The 21,324-nt window shown below is 39.0% G+C and overlaps 1 protein-coding gene across 1 annotated transcript in view; it reads left to right on the top strand.

Annotated features, from left to right (window-relative positions):
- The window catches only part of LOC309810308 (contactin-associated protein-like 2), a gene marked incomplete at both ends in the record, with an annotated part of 613,462 nt that extends 598,346 nt beyond the window's left edge, over nucleotides 1-15,116 (top strand). The window contains one exon of the mRNA XM_082632268.1: nucleotides 14,765-15,116. Within this exon, the coding sequence (XP_082488394.1) occupies nucleotides 14,765-15,116 (352 nt within the window). The remainder of the gene's footprint in view (nucleotides 1-14,764) is intronic.
- Between the last annotated feature and the right edge of the window lie 6,208 nt (nucleotides 15,117-21,324).

Here is a 21,324-nt window from a genome sequence, read left to right on the forward strand (position 1 = left end):
GCTTCCAAAAGCTTGTAAAATAATGTCGGCAAATTGATTACAGACATATGTGATAAAACATAATTGATTCAGCTCCCAATGTACAAACAAAATCTCCTGATGCTGCAGATTCCTCCAGCTTCTATCCTATTGCTTCTTCCATTTCTCATTTCTCATTCCAACTTCAAAATAACAGTTTAGGGTTGGTCTCTACCCTCTTGTTTCCCATTTGATTATCAGTCATTGAAAATTTTCTTTATTACTGTACAGGAAGTCTTTGAGATAAGTCCACCAATGATCTCCATATTAATATATCCAATGTGCACTCTGATTTTTTAGATACTAGACATCTTTGCAATGTTTAACATAATTGACTACTTTTCTTTCTCCCTGAAGCTCCCTTCAGGCTTATATTACACATAATTGTTTTGGCTTTCTCCCTCCCAAATTTCAGATCATTTATTTTCCATTTCCTTGGGTCATCTGTCTTCCTTCATGCTTGAGACTGAGAGCAATCTTAAGCCTCTTTCCATGGCTGCCTTCTGCCTCGCATTAGTCTCAGTTACCAAGAGATAATTTGAAACTTTATTTTTATTTGAACCATCTCATCCTAAAGAGTAAGTGCTTTTCCTTATTTTAGCTGAGGCCTTTTTCACATGTTTACATCCCACAGCATCTTCAAGATATTGATAACATAAAAACAAATATCGATCCTCTTAAGGGCCCTACAGAGTTCAGAAACGGGTAAAGGAAACCACTTCCACCTTCAAACAAGTCTTTTCTGTGCACTAGGGGAGAAAAATGAGCTGCTGAGATGAAGTGGGAATGACAAAATATGTCAAGGATGATGTGATGTTTGTAGAGAAAAGAGTGTGGTAATCATCAATATAAGAATCATTTCTATGGATTTGTGTTACTTGGAGGGGGCTTTAGAAATTGCGATAGAGGGAAAAAGCAGTGCTCCTTAGTTAAAAGAAGAATGCTTGTATCATTGAAAAAAAGTACCTTTTAGGATGGTCAAATCCACAAAATAAAAATTCAAGGTGTATTAAATTTTCTTCTGAGGCCGAATTCATCAGAACCAGTGTTCTTGTGAGTAATCTATTTAAGAAAAAATTTAGGGGGTGGAGAGTCTGATTATTCTCTTTCATGATTGTGAAAATCTGTGAGGACACTGAAGTAATACTTTACACAGAGAATAAATCAGATGAAAATCTGATGTTAATGTTTATGTTAAATCCTAATGTTATTAGGATTTTTTTCATGTTCAGGGAAAGGATCATAAATTAGGTGACTTCTGTTGTCTTGGAGTTTTTAGCACTGGCTCCAAGGCTGTGAACTTGACTAAGGGGTCACGTACCCCCACGTTCTAAAGCCAAGTGCAGCTCTGGCTCAGTTACCTACATTGGGTGATGCAAGAGAAGCCTAAAAATTCCTGGAGAAGTTTAAGAGACCAATGGGAAAGATTCATTTGTGGAGTCGTTAGCATATCTATCTACCTGTAACCATCTCACCATTATGGGAGAGGGACAGGAGAACTTCACGAGAATGAATCAGAGAGCTTGACCCATGACTGCTGGAGCTAGCGAGGACAGGACCAATTCACAGCAGCCTGGAGTCTCTCTGACTAGCTTCAAAGTGAAGGGGCTCCAGCATGTAGTCAACACCCCCCTTTCAGAGTTCAGTGAGACAAGAATGCATCATGTGCCCTGTGGGCCAAATGTAGAACCTGTGGGATGATGACAGTCACAAGCTACCTAGAGAGGAAGGGCCATCGAACCAGGAGCAAGACTGAAGAGGAGCCATGACAAAGCAGAGGGGAGTCAGAAGTGACGAGATTTGTCTGCATTTGTCTGTTGGTTAGAAATAAAGCTTTAGGAACACTGAGAGAACCCAGAACATTCACCTTAATTTTAAAAGATATACACAGCCAGTATAAGCAAAGATTTTCCCATTGACTACTTTTGAGATACCAGGAGTTGGCCATTAATTGCTGGTGACGAAAATACATGGAAATGTCAAGGAGGCCACACATCAAGTACTCTGTCCTTGCCAATCATATAATATATGAGGCACAGTTTTCAGAAACACAAGGAACCCTTGTTTAGGGAAAATATGGGTGTAAATAGTTCAATTCAGTGAAACAATTTTCCTATATGATAAAAAAATAGATTTTCATATCATTTATAGGAAAACAATTGAAATTATTTAAGCAGAATTTGAGAAATGTAAACATGCATTTTCTCTTCTTAAATTCTAGAGTGGTAGAGATTGGTCTGTTTTTTCTAGTTCAGCCACTAATTAGTTGAATACCTTAGGCCAGGCATAGTTTTATTCCAAATCTGTTATCTCACCTGAAAAATAAGGGTGAAAACTAATCTCCCAAACCATATGTTGGATACTGTATTAATATTTTCTGGAGAAACTACATAGAACCACAAAGTCCTATCCTCAAAGGGCTACCAATGACCCCATGCCATTGAAAAACAGACCAAATATTTATGTTTTAAGCCACACATTTAAGTTTGCCAAATTTATTCAAATGCTTACTATTTGTTTTCTGTAATAACAAACTAAACAAACATAAGTAGAATCAAAGAACTACAGGGGAGGAAAAAATATATATTTTCCTCTACCCATCATAGGCTCTTCAGTTGGGGTCCTTTAAATTAGCAAGAGAAAAACAAACAGAATATGTTTGTTAATATGTATCTATGGTAGTACCTATGTACCTATGGAAGTACCCAGTGATGAATAACCCAAAGGGATGGTTAGAACTTGGGCTCATATACCATCTTAAGCCAAAAGACAAGGGGTTTGGGACTTCTGTGTGACGGAGGCAAGTTATGAGAAAGTGACCAGGAGAAGCATGGTAAAGAAGAGTTGTTTAGTAAGATTTCTTATGCAGGTTTCCTTTACAAAAAGAAAACATGTGCCCTGTTTTTAGAACTTTTCCTGTGTCTACCAGCCTCAATGGCCTTTAGCTCAAAATACTCTATATGCCAAAGAGGCATACTTTGAAGTTCCATATTCTGATACCCTTCAGAACCAAAATATATAGCTTATCTACGTAAAGAAACAATGGCCCAGATAAATTCAGTAACTTACCTTTACATAGATGCAGAGTTGAAATAGGACTCCTGTCTTTAAGATCTAATTCTTTCCATTATAATTATTATATATGAAACTTCTAATTGAATATGATTTTCTAAAGAAAAAATAAAACCTCAATTACAGAAAAGAAATAATGAAACTGTTTAAAGAGCATTCAAGGAACTCCAATGATAAGAAAGGTTTCTTTCTCATTTCTCACCACTGATAGTAAGCACATACTGATTACTATTTTAGGATTGTGCCTAGATGGCTTCTATGTTTATTCATGTATTTATTCAATCATGAAACATACGGAATGAGCCACTTTTAGGGGCTTACTAGTATTTGGTTTATAAAGTTGCATGAGACAATATATCTGGCCTCAGGGAACTTGCATTCCAGAAGGAAAATCAAAGAACAATTTGCGTAGCATCCTGAAATGGTTACAAAGGCTTTCTAAGAGATTCTAAACTGAACAGATAATTGCCATGCATTTACAAAAGGCCTAAGCTATTCCCACTGAAAAGGAGTAATTGAATCTGTAATTACTTCCATTTCATAGGGGACATATTCAGGGATTCTTAAGATCTAATTGTGATGGTTGTTTTATTAATTACTCTAATGGTTTTGTAGAAAACAGTACCTTACATCCATTGAGGAAAGCTCAATAGTCAATGGTGACTGAGGACGCCATTAGAAGTATTTTTAAAGTTCCACTTTATTGTGTATTAGACAGCTCTGTTGTTTATTTCAACTTCTCATGATCCAGCCATGCTTAGATAGCCCCCATGTGCTCTATGAACAAAGGCATTGACTTCTGATCATGATTTTCGTAAATGAACATAGAGGAACTGGCCAACCTGCTCCATGGTGATGGTAGGGCTGCCTTTTTAAGAACATGTAATCACCTCCATGTAGTTGTTTCAGTGATGCTAGCAATATTCCTCCCTCTCCCCAGTCCAACCTCCACCATTCATAGAGATAGGATTTCTAAGAGCAGTCTTTTGTCTCATTAAGGCATTGCTTTTCTTAAACATGGATGGAATGGTTTGTCACATTTTTCTCTGAAAGTGACTTTTAATAGGGGCAAGGACAGAGGAAGAATGAGAGTATTAATTTCCTGTTAAAGGAAAGGCCGAGGAGTGCATCCCCAGGCAGAGAAGATATAGGAAGATGGAGTTGAGGACCAAAAAAATAAAAAAATAAATTAAAAAAGCAAATAAAAATTCTCGCTTACTTGAAAACAAATGTTTTAACTAAAACTATCCTTGACTTGAGTCTATATATTTCCTGCCTTTCTTATGTATATTAGGTATGAACTAGTAAATAATTAGGTAGTATTTGGTATTGTACCTTGAAGACACATCTCATTCCTTGGTGGAGTCTGTCTCACTTTGCATACTGGATATGTTTCTGAACAGTTATTTGGGAATCAAAATTTGTCAGGTTCAATTGTATATCCTTATTTCCTTGTACCTCCAAAGTTATAGGGAGCAAATGAGATCATCCAAGGGAAAGCACTGAGTATTTTTAAACTCTATACAACTGTAAGTTCTTTATGTGTTTTTTATTTAAGAGATGGAAAGAATAAGAACAATGCAAAGTCCTTTAATAAAAATAATATTACTGAATCTGACATCTTTAGTGCAAGTTAACAGTAGAATAGTAACTATCCAGAAAAACTCAGGAAAATTCTTATAGGTTTTTACCTTTTGACGTACTTTTTTTATTGTATGTATTTAAGGTGTACAACTTGATGATTTGATGTATGTATACATTGTGAAATAATCAGTCAAGCTCATTAACACATCTATTACCTCACAGTTACCTTTTTCTACTGAAGTATACTTGTCTTAGAATATTATATTATATTTAACATAGTGATTCAGTATTTTTATACATTACAAAATGATTACCACAATAAGTCTAGTTGCCATCTGTCACCATACAAAGTTATTAAATATTATTTACCATATTCCCTATGCTGTACATCATATCCCCTGACTCATTTATTGTGTAACTGGAAGTTCGTACCTCTTATTCTCCCTCATCTATTTCACTCATCCCTGCAACCCATCCCCTCTGGCAACCACCAGTTTGTTTTATGTATGTATGACTCTGTTTCTGTTTTATTATATTTGTTTGAGAGTTTTATTTTATAGATTCCGTATATAAGTGAAATCATACAATATTTGTCTTTTTCTGTCTGACTTATTCCACTTAGCATAATACCCTCCAGGTGTCCATACATGTTTCGCAAATGGCAAGATTTCATTCTTTTTTATGGCTGAGTAATATTCCATTATTTATATATATGTATATATCACATCTTCTTTATCTATTCTTCTGTTGTTGGACACAAGTTGCTTCCATATGTTGGCTATTATAAATAATGCTGCAGTGAATATAGGGGTGCTTATATCTTTTTGAATTAGTGTTTTTGTTTTCTTCAGAAAAATACCCAGAAGTGGAATTGCTGTATCATATGATAGTTCTATTTTTAATTTTTAACGTTATTTGCATACTGTTTTCCATAGTGGTGGTACCAATTTACATTCCAACCAGCAGTGTAAGAGGGTTCCTTTAAGGCCTGTGTTTCCTTATTGATTACCTGTCTGGTTGATCTGTCCATTGATGTAAATGGGGTGTTAAAGTCCCCTACTATTGTGTTACTGTCAATTTCTCCCCTTATGTTTATTAATATAAACTTTATGTATTTAGGTGCTCCTATGTTGGGTGAATATATATTTACAATTATTATATCCTCTTCTTGGACTGTTCCCTTTATCATTATGCAATGTCCGTATTGATTACCTCTCCTTCAAATATGAATGTTAGCCTTGCCAGGTAGAGTGTTCTCGGTTGTAGGTCTTTTCCTTTCATCGCTTTAAATATATTGTGCCACTCCTTCTGGACTGCAAAGTTTCTGCTGGAAAGTCAGCTGAGAGTCTTATGGAAGTTCCCTTATAGGTAACTAGTTGATTTTCTCTTTGTGCTTTTAAGACTCTCTTTATCTTTAATTTTGCCATTTATTATTAAATTATTATAATGTATTTTGGTGTGGACTTCTTTGGGTTCATCTTCTTTGGGGCTCTCTGTGCTTCCTGGACCTGGATGCCTATTTCCTTTCCCAGGTTAGGAAACTTTTCAGCTATTATTTATCCAAAAAAGTTCTCTCCCTTTCTTTCTCTCCTCTCCTTCTGGGATCCCTATATTGCCAGTTTTAGTACATTTGATGTTGTCTCAGTGGTCTTTTAAATTATTCTCATTTTTTAAATTTCTTTTTTCTGTTCAGCTTGGGTGATTTTCACTACTCCATCTTCCAGTTTGCTGATCTGTTCCTCTGTATCATCTAATCTACTGTTGATTCCATCTAGTGTATTTTTAATTTTAGTTATTGTATTTGTCACCTCTTTGCTTCTTTATATTTTCTGACTCTTAGTTAAACTTCTCACTGTGTTCATCCATTCTTCTCCCAAGTTCATTTGGCATCTTTGTAATCATTACCTTGAACTCTTTATCAGGTACATGGCTCATCTCCACTTCATTTAGTTCTTTTGGGATTTTGTCTTGTTTGTTTGTTTAGAACATATTCCTCTGTCTCCTCATTTTGCCTAATTCTCTGTGTTTATTTCTGTGTATAAGATAGGTCAGTTACATTTCCCTATCTTGGAGAAGTGTCCTTCTATAGGAGACATCCTGTGGGTCCCAGCAGCAAACTCCCCTTTGGTCACCATAGCTATATGCTCTATGGATGCCCTCTGTGTGAGCTGCATGGGACCTTCCGTTGTGGAGGAGCTGACTATTGTGGGCATGCTGGCATGCAGAGCTGGCCCTCAGCCCAGTTGGCTGCCAGGCCCTGCTTTGTGTGGTGCCTTCTTGCCTGCTGGTGGTTAGGGCTGAGTCCCAGGGCAGTTGGCTATGCAGTCCAGGGGCTCCCAGGGCCAATGCCAGCCCACTAGTGAGCAAGGCTGAGTCCCGGGTGGCTGCTTGCAGGGCCTTGGGGGACCCCAGACTGGTGTTGGCTTTTTGGTAGAGAGGTCCATGTCCAGGGCAGCTGGCTGCTGGGTCTGGGAGGACCTGGGGCTGGTGCCAGCCCACTGGTGGGAAGATAAGCCCCAGCACTAATAGGCTAGAGGGAAGACTCCAAAATGGCTCTTGCGAGCACTAATGTCCTCGTGGTAGAACAAGCTCCCCGAAATGGCTGCTGCCAGCCTCTGTATCCCCAGAAGGAGTCCCAATTGCTTCTTACCTTTCTAAAAGGCTCTCCAAAATCAGCAAGTAGGTCTGACCTAGGCTTCTTTCAGAATACTCCCTCTGCTCTGGATTGAGAGGGTATGAGATTTTACATGTATCCTTTAATAGCAGAGTCTCTATTTCCTACGGCCCTCCAGCTCTCTTGTACACAAGCCACACTGACTTTCAGAGCCAGATGTTCTGGGAGCTCATCTTCCCAGTGCAGGACCCCCAGCTTGGGGAGCCCAATGTGGGGCCTGGACTCCTTGCTTCTTGGGGAGAACCTCTGCAATTGTGATTTTCTCCCATTTGTGGGTTGTCTACCCAGGAGTGTGGTCTTGACTATACACTGTTTCCACTCCTTCTACCTGTCTTGTGGTTCCTTCTTTGTATCTTTACTTGTGGAAAATGTTTTCTGCTGGTCTTCAGGTTGTACTCATAGATAGTTTCTCTGTAAATAGTTGTAATTTTGGTGTGCCTGAGGGAGGAGGTGAGTTCAGGATCTTCCTATCTGTCATCTCGGCTACACCCATCTGGCCTACTTTTTCTGAGTACTTGCTATGGAAAAAGTACAGTCTGCTTTTTCCAAAGTAGCATAATGTCTGGGGATGGCCATTAGGAGACAGAAAGGATCCAGAGGAAAGATACAAAAATTTATAGGTAATTTGAACATATTGTTTGAACCAAAATTACACAAAATATCCCAAAAAGTTTAGAAATGGTCCTTGAGATGAAGATTTGATGCTATAAAGTATTGCCATTTCCAGGAGATTACAGCGGCAAATGGTGACAATTGAATAGAATTTTACTTTTAGGCATGTCCTGGTAAACCATAGATATTTGGTTTTTGCTGAACGAGATACAGTTTCTATTATAAAGGTAGTTTGAGAATTTGCCATTGATCCTTATTCTCATCCCCAGACCCTGGCAGCTACTAATCTACTTTCTATCTTTATATATTTGCCTTTTCTGGACATTTCATATAAATGGAGTTATGGCATATGTGGTCTTCTGTGTCTGACTTCTTTCACTTAGCATCATGATTTTGAGGTTTATTCATTTTGTGTTGTATGTATCCACATTTTATTTCTTTTGCTGATGAACAATGTTCTATTGTGTGGATATACTATATTTTGATTATCCTTTTACTAGTTGATGGACATTTGGGTTGTTTCCACTTTGGGGCTGTTGTGAATAAAGCTTCTGTAATCATCTACCTAAAAGTCTTTGTGTGGACATAAGCTTTCTCTTGGGTAGAGATCCAGGAATGGAATTTTGGATCATATGGTAAATCTATGTTTAACTTTTTACAAACTACCAGACTACTTTCAAAAGTGATTGCACCACTTTGCAATCCCATGAGCGATGTATGATGATTCCAGTTTCTCCAAATCCTCGTCAACACTTATTATCTGTCTTTTCTATTATTCTGATAGGAGTAAGGTGGTGTCTCAGTAGATTTTTAATTGCATGTCTCTAATAACTAATAATGTTAAGCATCTTCTCATGTGTTTATTCCCCATTTCTATGTCTCTTTGACATCTTCTGTAGCTAAATCTTTGACTTCCTGTGTTCTTCCAGAAATTTCTACCTTGGTGATTCTGTGATGGAAATACTTGAATGTTCACTGACTGTAATTCTATTTGTTTGTTTGTTTTAAGTAAACAAGTGCTTCTAAAACTTCACAAAGCAGAGGAAATTCTTCTCTGCTAGAATTACAGATCATACTCATAGTGTGGTAACTTTTATAACATCTGGTAGAAAAGCAAGCTTATAATTGCAGACACTTGGACTGTTTATTTTCCTCTAAGGATTTGTTTTTTTTACTGAGCTAAGGGCAAGACCAGCGTGCCTAGAGGCTTGTTTGCTTTCTCAGCAGGATAAGAAAAGAAGGCAAGGGAACAGCAGCAGAGTAAGACAGAGTTCCTCAGAAGGATAGTACTGGCGCAGAATAACTGTAATGCAGGTGAGAGAAGCAAACTCTGTAGAATCAAGTTTCCTTTAATAACAACACTGATAGAAAGATTATGCAAGAGTCTGAGTTCAGGGCCTGTTTGAAAGGGATGATAGAATGTTTCTAATGTACCAGCTTAGCAATAGATGTAATTAGATTAGGCTAACATGATAAATAGTTACTGAATATCTCCCTAAATTAGATTGACCTCGATCATTAAAGATCATAACTTTCAATGAAGGCTTGTTTTGCTTGCTAAATAATTTTCACACAGGTGCTAAGATAGAAGTCTTAGAGGTGTTTGGAAGGGTGCCTCTTCAGGTCTCAGGTCATTTTCTGTTCATCCACGCATCGTTTTTTGAAAGTGGGTTATGCTGTAGGATCACACAAGAAACGTCATGCTAGCCAAACCACTTGATTGCCACCCATGAATTTGTTTCCACAACCGATTTGTTTCCAGCGGAGTTGACTGTTCGGTGAGTTTCACAAACAGTTGTTTGTGACTTTAAAATCCCTGGCCCTATTTATATCCCTGATCAAAAGTGATCGAGAAGGTAACTTTGTATTTTTTTTTCTCAGCTGATAATTATTTTCTCCTGTTTTCTTGGTTTGGTTAAGGAATATCTGAGGGTTATCACTACAGTAGTCCCTCATCCAAGTTTTTGCTGTATGTGGTTTCAGTTAACCTTGGTCAACCGTGATCTGAAAATATTAAATGGAAAATTTCAGAAATAAACACTTCATTTGTTTAAAATTGCAGTGCTTTTGTTCATTTTACTTAATAATGACCCCAAAGCACAAGAGCAGTGATGCTGGCAATTCAGATATGCCGAAGAGAAGCCATTAAGCGCTGCTTTTAAGTGAAAAGGTGGTGACTTAATAAGGAAAGAAAACCATATGCTGACGTTGCTAAGATTCATGGTGAGAACGAATGTTCTGTCCATGAAACTGTGAAGAAGGAAAAAAATCCGTGGTAGTTTTGCTGTCATACCTCAAACTGCAAAAGTTACAACACGGTGCTTACTTAGGATGCAAAAGACATTAAATTTGTACAATAAGATATTATGTGTGTGTGAAAGAGGCCACATTCACATCTTTATAACAGTATATTGTTATAATTGTATTTTGTCATTAGTTGTTGTTAATCTCTTACTGTGCCTAATTTATAAATTAAACTTTATCACAGATATATACTGTACATATAGGAAAAAGCATAGTATATATACGGTTCAGTACTATTTGTGATTTCAGGTATCCACTGGGGGTCTTGGAACGTATCCTCCGAGGCTAAGGGAGACTTCTGTATTAGCTGAACTGTAACCTTTTGTAAACTTCAATATACCATTAAAAACAGTGGTTAGCCTGGGGATGGGGTAGTTCTAGACCACTTTTACTTGGTGTGCTGATGGCGTAGGGGATGCCTGTGAGTATAATATTACAGATACCTTTGAACTTACTAATCACAAATAATTTTCTCAATGTTTCAGGATAACTAAGTGTATCTAAAAAGGTACATTTTCACCTCATCTGTAAATGAAAATTAAAAGAAAAAGGCTTTTAATTGACATAGTTGGTTTTTGGTTTTCTTCTGTTTTGTTTCTCCCCTCTTTTTTGTGGAAAATCCTAGATTAGGATCCAGATAATCTAGATTTGGATCCAGACTCTATAGTTATGAGCTGGTGACCCTGGTCAAGATAAATTCTCTGATTCTCATCAGTAAAATGGGGACAATGATGCCTCTATGGAAGAATTGATTTCAGATTAGATGTTGTATACAAGAAATAGTCTAATATACATAGGTATTCAGTGATAGATGCTGTATTGTTATTATTGTTTTCTATGAATTAGAGCAGCGTTCTTCATATTTTTTGATACCCTATTTAAAAATTTTTTGAGCACATATTTACAAATAAGTATAAAAGTAAGGTACAGGTTCTAGTGAATTAACATTTTATGTTCAATATAAAAAAAATTAAGTTTTTTAAAATGATATAAAGTTGTCATTAATAATATCTTCTCTAAAATATTAATAGAAATTAATAATTTTTCCTTTAATTGTTTTAGTAACTGTGATGTGATTAAATACATATTATTTTAAATAATCTTGGATTACCAATTTGAAGATCTGCCTCTCTGTGTTTTTCATTTTGATACTTGACTTTATTGGCTATCATAGTTGAAAAATATTACCTAAAGGTACATGTAACAAACTAGATAAAGGTATATTGCTAAGTGCACCTACTGAATCATGACGTTAATTTTTCAGTTTCATTGACCAGTAATGCAAAAGTTTTGATAAAATGTAGTAAATTTCTATCATCTCTGAATCAGTTTTATTTGCAAAGTAACTGAATAATGACCCATTTCAGTATTATAAAATAAGTCCAAAACCCACTGGAACTCTACATTTACAAGATTATTACAAATATTTTAAAACTATGTTTCCAAGTTGTGGAAGTGTGTAGATGTGTAAATTCTTATGAGGTTATGCACATATAAATTTTGGCAATAAGATTACATAGTGATTGGAATATTTCCAAACATTTGTTTCCAAAATACTCTTATATTAACACAAGATTTGTTATAAAGTAGTCACTTTCTCATTCATTGTAAATGAACCAACAATACCAAGTATCAGGTAAGGATGGTGAACATCCTGACACATGACTGCAGGCCACATAGTGCAACGTCCATCAGAAAGTTAATTATTAATAAGGTTTAAGTTACTTCTTACTGCTAGAGTAAATAAATGTTGGCTTAAATGCTTTTTTCCCCACCTCAGAGATATTCTCATGCCCCTTCCCTAACCCTACACTTGACTGTGGAGATAAGTTGCATATTAGGCCACCATGATTGTCAGTGGGATATTTGCTCAATAAATTCCCAAAGGAAAAAGGGACACTGATGATTTGGAGCAAGAGTTGGCAAGCATTTTCTGTAAAGGGCCAGATAATAAATATTTTAGGCTTTGAGGGCCATATGGTCTCTATTATAATTACTCAGCTCTGCCAGTGTAGCCTGGAAGCACCATAGACAATATTGTAAAAAAAAGTTAAATTAAAAAGTGACTTTATTTCAGTAAAACTTTATTTATAGACACTGACTTTGAATTTTATGTAATTTTCACATGGCACAGAATATTATTCTGCTTTTGATTTCTTTTCAACCATTTAAAATTTAAAAAAAAATAGGACTTCCCTGGTGGTCCAGTGGCTAAGGCTCCACGCTCCCAATGCAGGAGGCCCCAGGTTCCATCCCTGGTCAGGGAACTAGATCCCGCATGCTGCAACTACAGATACCACATGCTGCAACTAGGACCTGGCACAACCAAATAAATCAATATTAAAAAAAAAAAAAAAAAGCGTATGGGCCATCACAGAAAAAGCAACAAGATGAATGGTTCTCAGGACTTAGCTCACAAATCCCTGGTCTAGAGTCAGTTAATTCTAAGTGATAATGAACTTGTAGAGAATCTCGGCCTGAAGTTCCACAGGAATGCACATTATTCTACTAAGTTGTCAAATCACAGTATGTTATTAAGGATGTTTTCATTTATTGTCCCTTTAAGAAACATTAAATATCAAATTTAATAGCAAAGACTTTCTTCCCTCTCTAACATGATTTTAACTGATAGAAGTTCTAATATAAGGAGTTGGGTTTACAAATGATTTGAGGCTGGGTCACCAGTAGCTGCAATGTCAGTAAGGATCACAGTGCTTTTCTGCATGAGCTTAGTTCTCATTTGATTAAAAAAAAATTTTTTTTGGACTTCCCTGGTGGTCCAGTTGTTAAGACTCTGCACTTCCACTGCAGCGGATGAGGGTTCGATCCCTGGTCGGGAAACTAAGAATCCCGCATGCCATGTGGCAGTAGCCCCCCCAAAAAAAAATTTTTTTTAACTTTATCTTGGAAACTCATTGAAATAACTAAGGCAGTGGAAAATACACTTGTTTGCGGTCTACTGGCTAAATTCTGTGACTCCTTCCTGGGTTTCTGTGGGTCCTGACACATGAAGGAGCATATGTTCAGTGACTTTCTAGAAGGTCAGAGGAGCAAGTAACTGCTCCTAACAGCACAGCCTTTTAGAGACAGGCTTCCAGGTTGGTTCTCCTCAGTTCCCTGCAAGAGATGCAAATGACAGATCTTTAACCTGATTATTGAACTCTCTCCCTCATTCTTCTTTTTTTTTAAATTAATTTTTATTGGAGTATATCTGCTTTACAATATTGTGTTAGTTTCTACAGTACAGCAAAATGAGACAGCCATACATATACAAATATCCCCTCCCTTTTGGACTTCCTTCCCATTCAGGTCACCACAGTGCATTAAGCAGAGTTCCCTGTGCTCTACAGTATGTTCTCATTAGTTATCAATTTTATACACAGTATCCGTGGTGTATATGCGTCAATCCCAATCTCCCAGTTCCTCCAGCACATCCCCCGCAACTTTTCTCTCATTCTTCTATCATCCAAAATCAGTTTTCTCTCCTGTGATCAGCTGTATGTACAATTGCCAAATTCGCATTTACATTCAGGCTGAACAGTGCACAAAATCATGCAATAAGATAAATTTGTGGAATGACCTTACACTGATTTGTGCCTCCCAGTCATCTAGCCCCAAATGAGGGGATCTCTTGGCCACAGCAGTACAAAGAGAGGATGAGGGTGAAATCTGTGCTGCATGGTAACTCACCTTGGTTCCATCCCTAAGAACATCTCCTATATTTCTATGCTTCATCCTAGAATCAATACCTTACAACTAGCCTTGCCCTCTTCCTCTACTTAGGGTGGGTATGGGGTTGAGTTAGGAGACCTGAAACAAGATAGATATAGAATAAACAGGAGAACAAATCTAAGAGAAAAGCCAAATTGGGCTTGTATCTCAACTCCACTCCTCATTATTGATGGAAATAGACACTTAGTGAGCACCTGCTCTGTGCTGGAAACGTTGCATAAACTCTTTCAGTTGTTAAAATAAACAAGGAGATGAAGGACCTAAAAGTATCTCTTATTTAGCTGATGCACAGCATGGAAGAAAGCCTCTGAAGCAACTGCTTCAAAGCAATTAAGGAGACAAGGGAGTTTTTTAATAGGGTTTTGTTTCTAATTTTATGCAAGAGATCAGGTTGGCTTTGTTGAACTTTCGATTCCCTGACAACAGCAAACTCTGCATGCATGCTCAGCATTTGATGTGTGTACTTTAAGCAACATGGTAGTCTACACTCAACCTGAAATAGCATGCTGTGTATTGGTTGTGACTCTCTGGAAATCAGGGTGTCGGTTTTGTTTTCCAGAAGGCAAAGTGGTCACAGTTGCTTCTGAGCCATGAGCTGTGAAACCACCCAATGGAAGAGAGGGAACAACTCTAACTGTGGTTCTACTTAGTGCACCTCTGAGCATTTATTGGAATGTGGTCAATTGTTAGACAACTTAAACAATGATCAAAAAAGACATGTTTCTAACTTAGCCTCCTCATGCTTTTCTGTCTTTCCCTGTGATTCAGGAGGAAGGATGCTGGCTTCTTATCCTACAAAGATCACCTGCCAGTAAGCCAGGTGGTGGTTGGAGATACTGACCGGCAAGGCTCAGAAGCCAAACTGAGTGTGGGTCCCCTGCGCTGCCAAGGAGACAGTAAGTGTGCCCGTAGCTGGGGCTGGCACCTTCTTACCAATTTTATTAATTTATTTGTTTTTGCTGTGTTGGGTCTTCGTTTCTGTGCGAGGGCTTTCTCTAGTTGTGGCGAGCGGGGGCCACTCTTCATCGCGGTGCGTGGGCCTCTCACTGTCGTGGCCTCTCTTGTTGCGGAGCACAGGCTCCAGACGCTCAGGCTCAGTAGTTGTGGCTCACGGGCCTAGTTGCTCTGCAGCATGTGGGATCCTCCCAGACCAGGGCTCAAACCCGTGTCCCCTGCATTAGCAGGCAGATTCTCAACCACTGCGCCACCAGGGAAGCCCTCCTTACCAATTTTAAATAGTGTTTCCCAGCAAACGTGAGGTTAGCAGAAAACAGATTGCTGTTTGGTATAAACAGAGCCAAATGGAGGGCTAGGCAGACCTTAACACACAGAGGAGGGCAGCAAGCTGTTAGGTCTCCAGTACAGGAGGCTAGATATGGGCATAAAATGTGGCTATCCATCTTTCTTGTATATTCCTGTGTAACAAATGTGACTGCCTAAGTTCAGGGTGATATACGTAGCCATGCTCATGGCATAAAAGCAGCTCTCAACAGCTGTGATTCCAGTGGGTGCTGCTGTTAATGCCATTAGCATGACTATTTATATCACCGTAAACTGAGCTTGCGGTGATGTAAATAGTAGCATTCGGGCTTAATGTGTCATTGTGAACTTGGATTACGGTCCTATAAAGTTTGACATGAGAGCTATCAAATTTCACCATCATCAGAGCTTGATGGTCCCTTGAAAGCCAAAGAGTGTTTCTGTAACTACATCTTGCTTTCAAGATTCGGCACCACAGAGAGGCATTTGGGGCTGTTGGCAGTCAGGGAGTTAGCCTGATGATCCCACCCAATTAAGGTACCATTAGGATTTTATGTTGTTTGATACCCTTCAGTGTGCTTTATGCGTAGTCGGAGGGAACTGGTGACAGGCTGCTATGGGGATTCTGCAGTGAGCATCCTGGGTGTCGTTTCCCCTCTTCTCGTCTGCACACGTGATTTGGGCAGCTCTTCCAGGATTGATTGTGTGCTAGGCATCAGGAGACTGGATTCTGTTCCCTGAGTAGCTGACTCGTCAGAAGACCTCAGGCAAACACCTCCTTTTTCTCCGCTCTGGTGCTCAGAATACCACCTGCGTCCCAACTCCTCCTGGGGGGACCATAAAGATTTTAGTGCCTAGATCTGGATTCCTCCTAGCAAAGCATTCTGTCAGATGGAATGTTATTACCACTTCCATAAATCAAGGGAGAATGAGACCTCCTCAATGTAATAAATTATTGCATCCACTCAGAGAGGTGTCCTAAGGAATGTAATGATGCATGCTCAGCTGTTTACTACTTAGTGCATCGAGGCTGTCAGCAATTAAACCACGCAGTGTTCCTGATACAAAAGAGAGATGGAGTTTGTACTGATTTTTCCCTTACACAGAGAAAATGAAAATGCTATCCTTAAAATGACACTGGTCAAAAGAGCTTTGTCATGCATTTATTAAACAATAATACTTCATTTGACTAGCTTAGTAGAACTGTGCAATAAGAAATTTTGTTTCGACTGCTTAAGAAAAGTTATTGACATAAAATAATAATATATATGCCTTTTTAAACACATATTTTGAGAGGTGGACTATAGTGTCACTCTCAAAATAGGCAGATTCTCATGGGTTATCTAATGAAAATCAGTTTCATTATGTCATAATTACTCATTAATATGTAAAGGTAAAGTATTTCTCACTTATCAATTCTAATTCTAAAGTTAGGCTTAAATTAGAGAAAGGGTTCCCATTAGGTAGTGGATTAAGTCAATATAGTTACACAGTCCCACTTCTGCACGTTTTTTTACCACTCTTAAAGAGGCCAGTTACTTTAAATAGTATCTGTGGGAGTGTGTTAACAGTTTATAGCTAATATTAGCATGTTTTCTCTTAATAAATCAGTCCTCAGGAAGAATTTACTATGTGTCTGCTATTTGTCTAGCACTTTACTAGGTACTCTGGTGAGTTAAAAAAAAAGAATTTCAAACCATGTTTTGAGAAATGCACATTAGAAAGTATTGGAAAACGTAAAATGTTTTATAATTTAATAGACTTATGATCTAAAATTATTGCAACTGGTGCTCAAGAAAGGAGTGAGAGATAGTATATTTCAGGCAGACTTTATATTTAAATAGAGAAAATAGGAGAAGTATGGTGGTCAATGTTCATTTGCATTTCTTTCCCAAGGCTGTTGCTCTTAGAGACATTCTTAGGACCAACGGATAGACAAAGAGCTATCCTGTTCATTGACACTGCGTGGCCTCAGGATTCATGTAGTACTGCAGCTTCATCAAGACTTAATCTGTATTTTACCTGATACTTCATGAAAATAAAAGCACAGTCAATTTTTAATTGCAATTATGTGGAATACTTTTGTGTCCAAGAGAAAGGGAGAGAGAGAGAGAGAGAGAGAGAGAGAGATCTTCGTTTTTTGTAGGCAACCGGCAATATTATATACCTCATACCTGAATTGCCAGGTAGCAGTTTGCAGTTTTGATGCTCACCTTCCTTTTAAGAATGTTCTAACGTGGACACAGTAATGATAAAGTGTCTACATCATAGCATTTTCCAGATTTTACACACGTATGGTGTCCTTGGATACAGCCCTCTGCAAGGTAGGTAAGGTAAATATTAGCCTTTCTGCTTTACAAATGAACAAAATATTTCTTTTAAAATGTCATCTACGCAACAAATTTCTGTGCCCCCTTTTGCTGCTTCTGGGAGCCTCCCAGAGGAAAGACAGAGCGGAGAACATAAACAGCTTTCTCTGCACGAGGTCAGGCTTGTTTCCCCGACTCCATTCTCATCCCTGAGTCAACGGCAGAACTTAAATTGTTTTGAAAGTATTTCATCTGGGTCTCTCCCCACCCACGTCCAGTTAGCAACGCAGCATGAACGTTGGGGGGATTAGATTCCAATTTGTATAAATTAAAAAGTGGTATCATGCATATATCCTGTCGTTTGCAGAGATTAACTTTGTGTCATTTACTGAAGTCTGTGCAAAAGTACAGTTTAAAAAAACCAAATCCACTGTTGAGAAATGTCTTTCTCTATTTGAGGAGTTGAATGATGACGGCCCTCGCAAGCTGTCTCTTGAATTAGGTCTGGTTCTACCTCCCAGTCTTAGAGAATGAAACAATTTTTGTGGGCTCTGACCAACCGTTCCGGCAGTTTCAGTTGATTTCATCATGCCTGCTGAGTTTCATTTTTACTTTGATTCATCTGAACTCAGACCCATATAATCAAACTGCTAAGAAAATCAGTGAGTTCCAGACTTGCTGCATTTCCTGTATAGCACTGTAAAATGCTTATGCCCTTATACTTTTCGTTTTTTTTTTTTTTTCAAACACGTTCAAATGGAAGCCTCAGATCTAAATGAAACGGCAAGTGTGACTGAGGATGGATGGTTAGCTGAGATAAAAAGTGAGGTAAAATTACAAATTACCCCCTTAAACCATGCGTACTGCCTAGGAAGAAACAAGAGAGCTATTTAGAGGACCAAAACGGCTGACAGAGTAGAAATTGTTTTCAAATTTAAAAATATAATTGTTCTTGGACGGAGTTGCTAAACTTCTATGGAATTAGTTCAAAAACAAACTATTTTGGGTTTTGGAGGTAGGAATCTTTTTTGTACTATATATAGTGACTATAATTAATTGTAGAAAGTATTTGCTAGATAATTGTTTTATTCTCGACCATATAAGGTAAAGATTTCCCATATCTCCTCTAGTGATACAGAGACTTTAAACAATTAATTAGGAGCAAGTTTGCTACGAGGGCAGTGCTTTTAATACACATGGGTAGAAACAATCAGGAAAACATGTTACTCAAGGACCGCTGAGTCTGTGCCTGAAATCCACCCTGGCTGTCAGCACAGCAGGACTGGAGTAATGGTGGGCATTTAAGATGTAAATTCAAATTCTTAGAGCTACCAGAGGTGACTCTGAGAGGCCAAGAAGAAAAGGCAAGGCAGACCACATCCAATTCAGGAGCACTCAGAGGACAGAGACAAAGCTGAGAGTGAAAGAAATAAAGACGATGATGGAGTTTTATCCAAATGATATTGGCCTTTTTTTCTTTGGGAATGCAATCATATGTGCCCGAGATATATAAAGGTCACCCTGTCTTTACTGTAAGACTTTTATAAACCAGGGCCATCACCAGCCATTCCCTTACCAAGGAAGGCAAGGCAATGACTATATCTACATGTTGCTTCTCCCAGGATAAGACAATTTCATTGGGGGCTCAAATGAGTACCATTCCCCATAGGGTGGACCCAGGGGCACACACAGGCCACACCATCTCCCTGTGTGAGACACACTCAGTGCCGCCTAAGAGGACTAGACAAGGAGAGAGGGGCAGCTGCTCATCTGGGCTCAGGAAGCGGTTTTGACTGTGCAGAGGAAGCCGCTCCCCGGGCTCCAGAGAATAGTAGACAGTTTGCTTATCCCCCTTTTCTTTGCTGCTTCAGGCTTGGAAGAGCCAAGAAAGGGAAGGGGCCCGGCATGCAGGCTGTAAGCCACGCACTTTATATTCATCTTCTCTCTTGATTCTCCCAACATCCTGTATGCGGTGATATCTTTGTATTTTGTACCAATGAGAAAACAGAATCAGACTTACTAGATGGTTTGCCAATGAGTTTCAGAGCTGGGGCCACAAGAACTGCATGGTTCCAGAGCAGATGCTCCACGTTCTTTTTGTTTCCCCATTTCTTCCCATGAAATGTAGATGTATGTACTTGCGTCAAGTACAGCTAAAAGCAAGAACGAAGAATCACAACATTCTAGCGGTGGAAGACTTAGATATCAGACAGTACAAACCTCTCATTTTACAGACGAGGGAACTTGGGTATGGGGAGGTTAAGTGACCGACCCAGGGGCTCCCAGCTGGTTTATGGCAGAGCACAGGGAGAGAGAGTTTGACACGAGCCTTCATCTTTAGTAATTCCCTGTGGCCAAGATGAATGTTGAGATCCGAAGAGGGAGCTTTTACCTGGAGCTCTGACCCTGGGTCCCTGCCCATCAACAGCCAAGCAGAGCAATAAAGTGGTGCCGAGCTCTTAATCTTGCCCCACTGTGGGATCAACTGTCTGGAAACCCTGATAGAAAACTCACAACATAGGGATGAGGGGTCAATGACAGAAAGTTAGTGACTTCTTTTTTGTGTGTGTTTTGTTTTTACTTCTAGTTCTAGGCATTTTTTTGGCTGATAGTAGCCAACAGGGAAAAAACAAAGAAAAACCACCCACAGTTTTGTGTAGAAACCATTAACTTCTATTTTTCTCTTAATGCTCCAGCCTCTGCTGCTATTGCCATAGGCTGCTACCGACTGAGAAGCCAGAGTGTCTCTTAAGAACAAGCAGAAATAGTGAAATTTTCAGGATCAAAACCTAGGCTGATTCCCATTAAAGGATTGAGCCCTCTGGGTACATCTAAGGGCAGCTCCAGTGACACAGGCAGCAGAGGCAGAAAGAAGGAAGCCTTCCCTTTGGTCTTCCAGACTCCAGAGTGACTTTAAGTGGTTAGAAGTGGACAGCGCCCCTGAAAAGAATCAGCTCTTTTTTTTTTTTTTTTTTGTGGTACGCGGGCCTCTCACTGTTGTGGGCTCTCCCGTTGCGGAGCACAGGCTCTGGACGTGCAGGCTCAGCGGCCGTGGCTCACGGGCCGAGCCGCTCCGCGGCATGTGGGATCTTCCCGGACCGGGGCACGAACCCGTGTCCCCTGCATCGGCAGGCGGACTCTCAACCACTGTGCCACCAGGGAAGCCCAGAATCAGCTCTTTAATATTATTTGGCCACACAACGTTAGCTGCAAACTCACTGTAGAAATGGGAAGTAAAATTAGTTACAGTTGGGGGGTAGTATTTCTATTTTACAATAGATCCACGTGGTATTTGTATGCATGTGGCTGACTTTCCCACCTATCCTTTCAAATACTGCTTGTATTTAGAGGAATCATCACATCCCACAGAGGAGATCTGCCTGGCTGAGTGAGTCTTGCTTCCTTGGTGTCCTCTCCCTGGGTGCCCATCCTTTCCCCGAACTTGTCACAGGATCCCAGGTACAGGAGGGACTTTGTTCTGTAAATTGAATCCCCACCATTGGGTGCCTCTGCTGAACTTTCCAATTGATCTCTCCAAACTTTTGCAGAAGAGAGTTAGGCTTGCTCCTTTGGCTCTAAGAATTCCTTGTGTGGAACATGTTTGGAATCAAGAAAAATGCTAGGTGAAACAGTTTCTTACCTGTCCAGGATCTGCTCCTAGGATCTAATTCAACTTAACAGCCTTTACTGAGAAAAATGGGACATGGCTCCCATCCTGGATCAGTTTATATTATATCAAGGGTGAAAATTCTGACAAAG

Source organism: Mesoplodon mirus (assembly GCF_964341445.2).
Source record: "Mesoplodon mirus genome assembly, chromosome: 9".
Classification (NCBI taxonomy): domain Eukaryota; kingdom Metazoa; phylum Chordata; class Mammalia; order Artiodactyla; family Ziphiidae; genus Mesoplodon; species Mesoplodon mirus.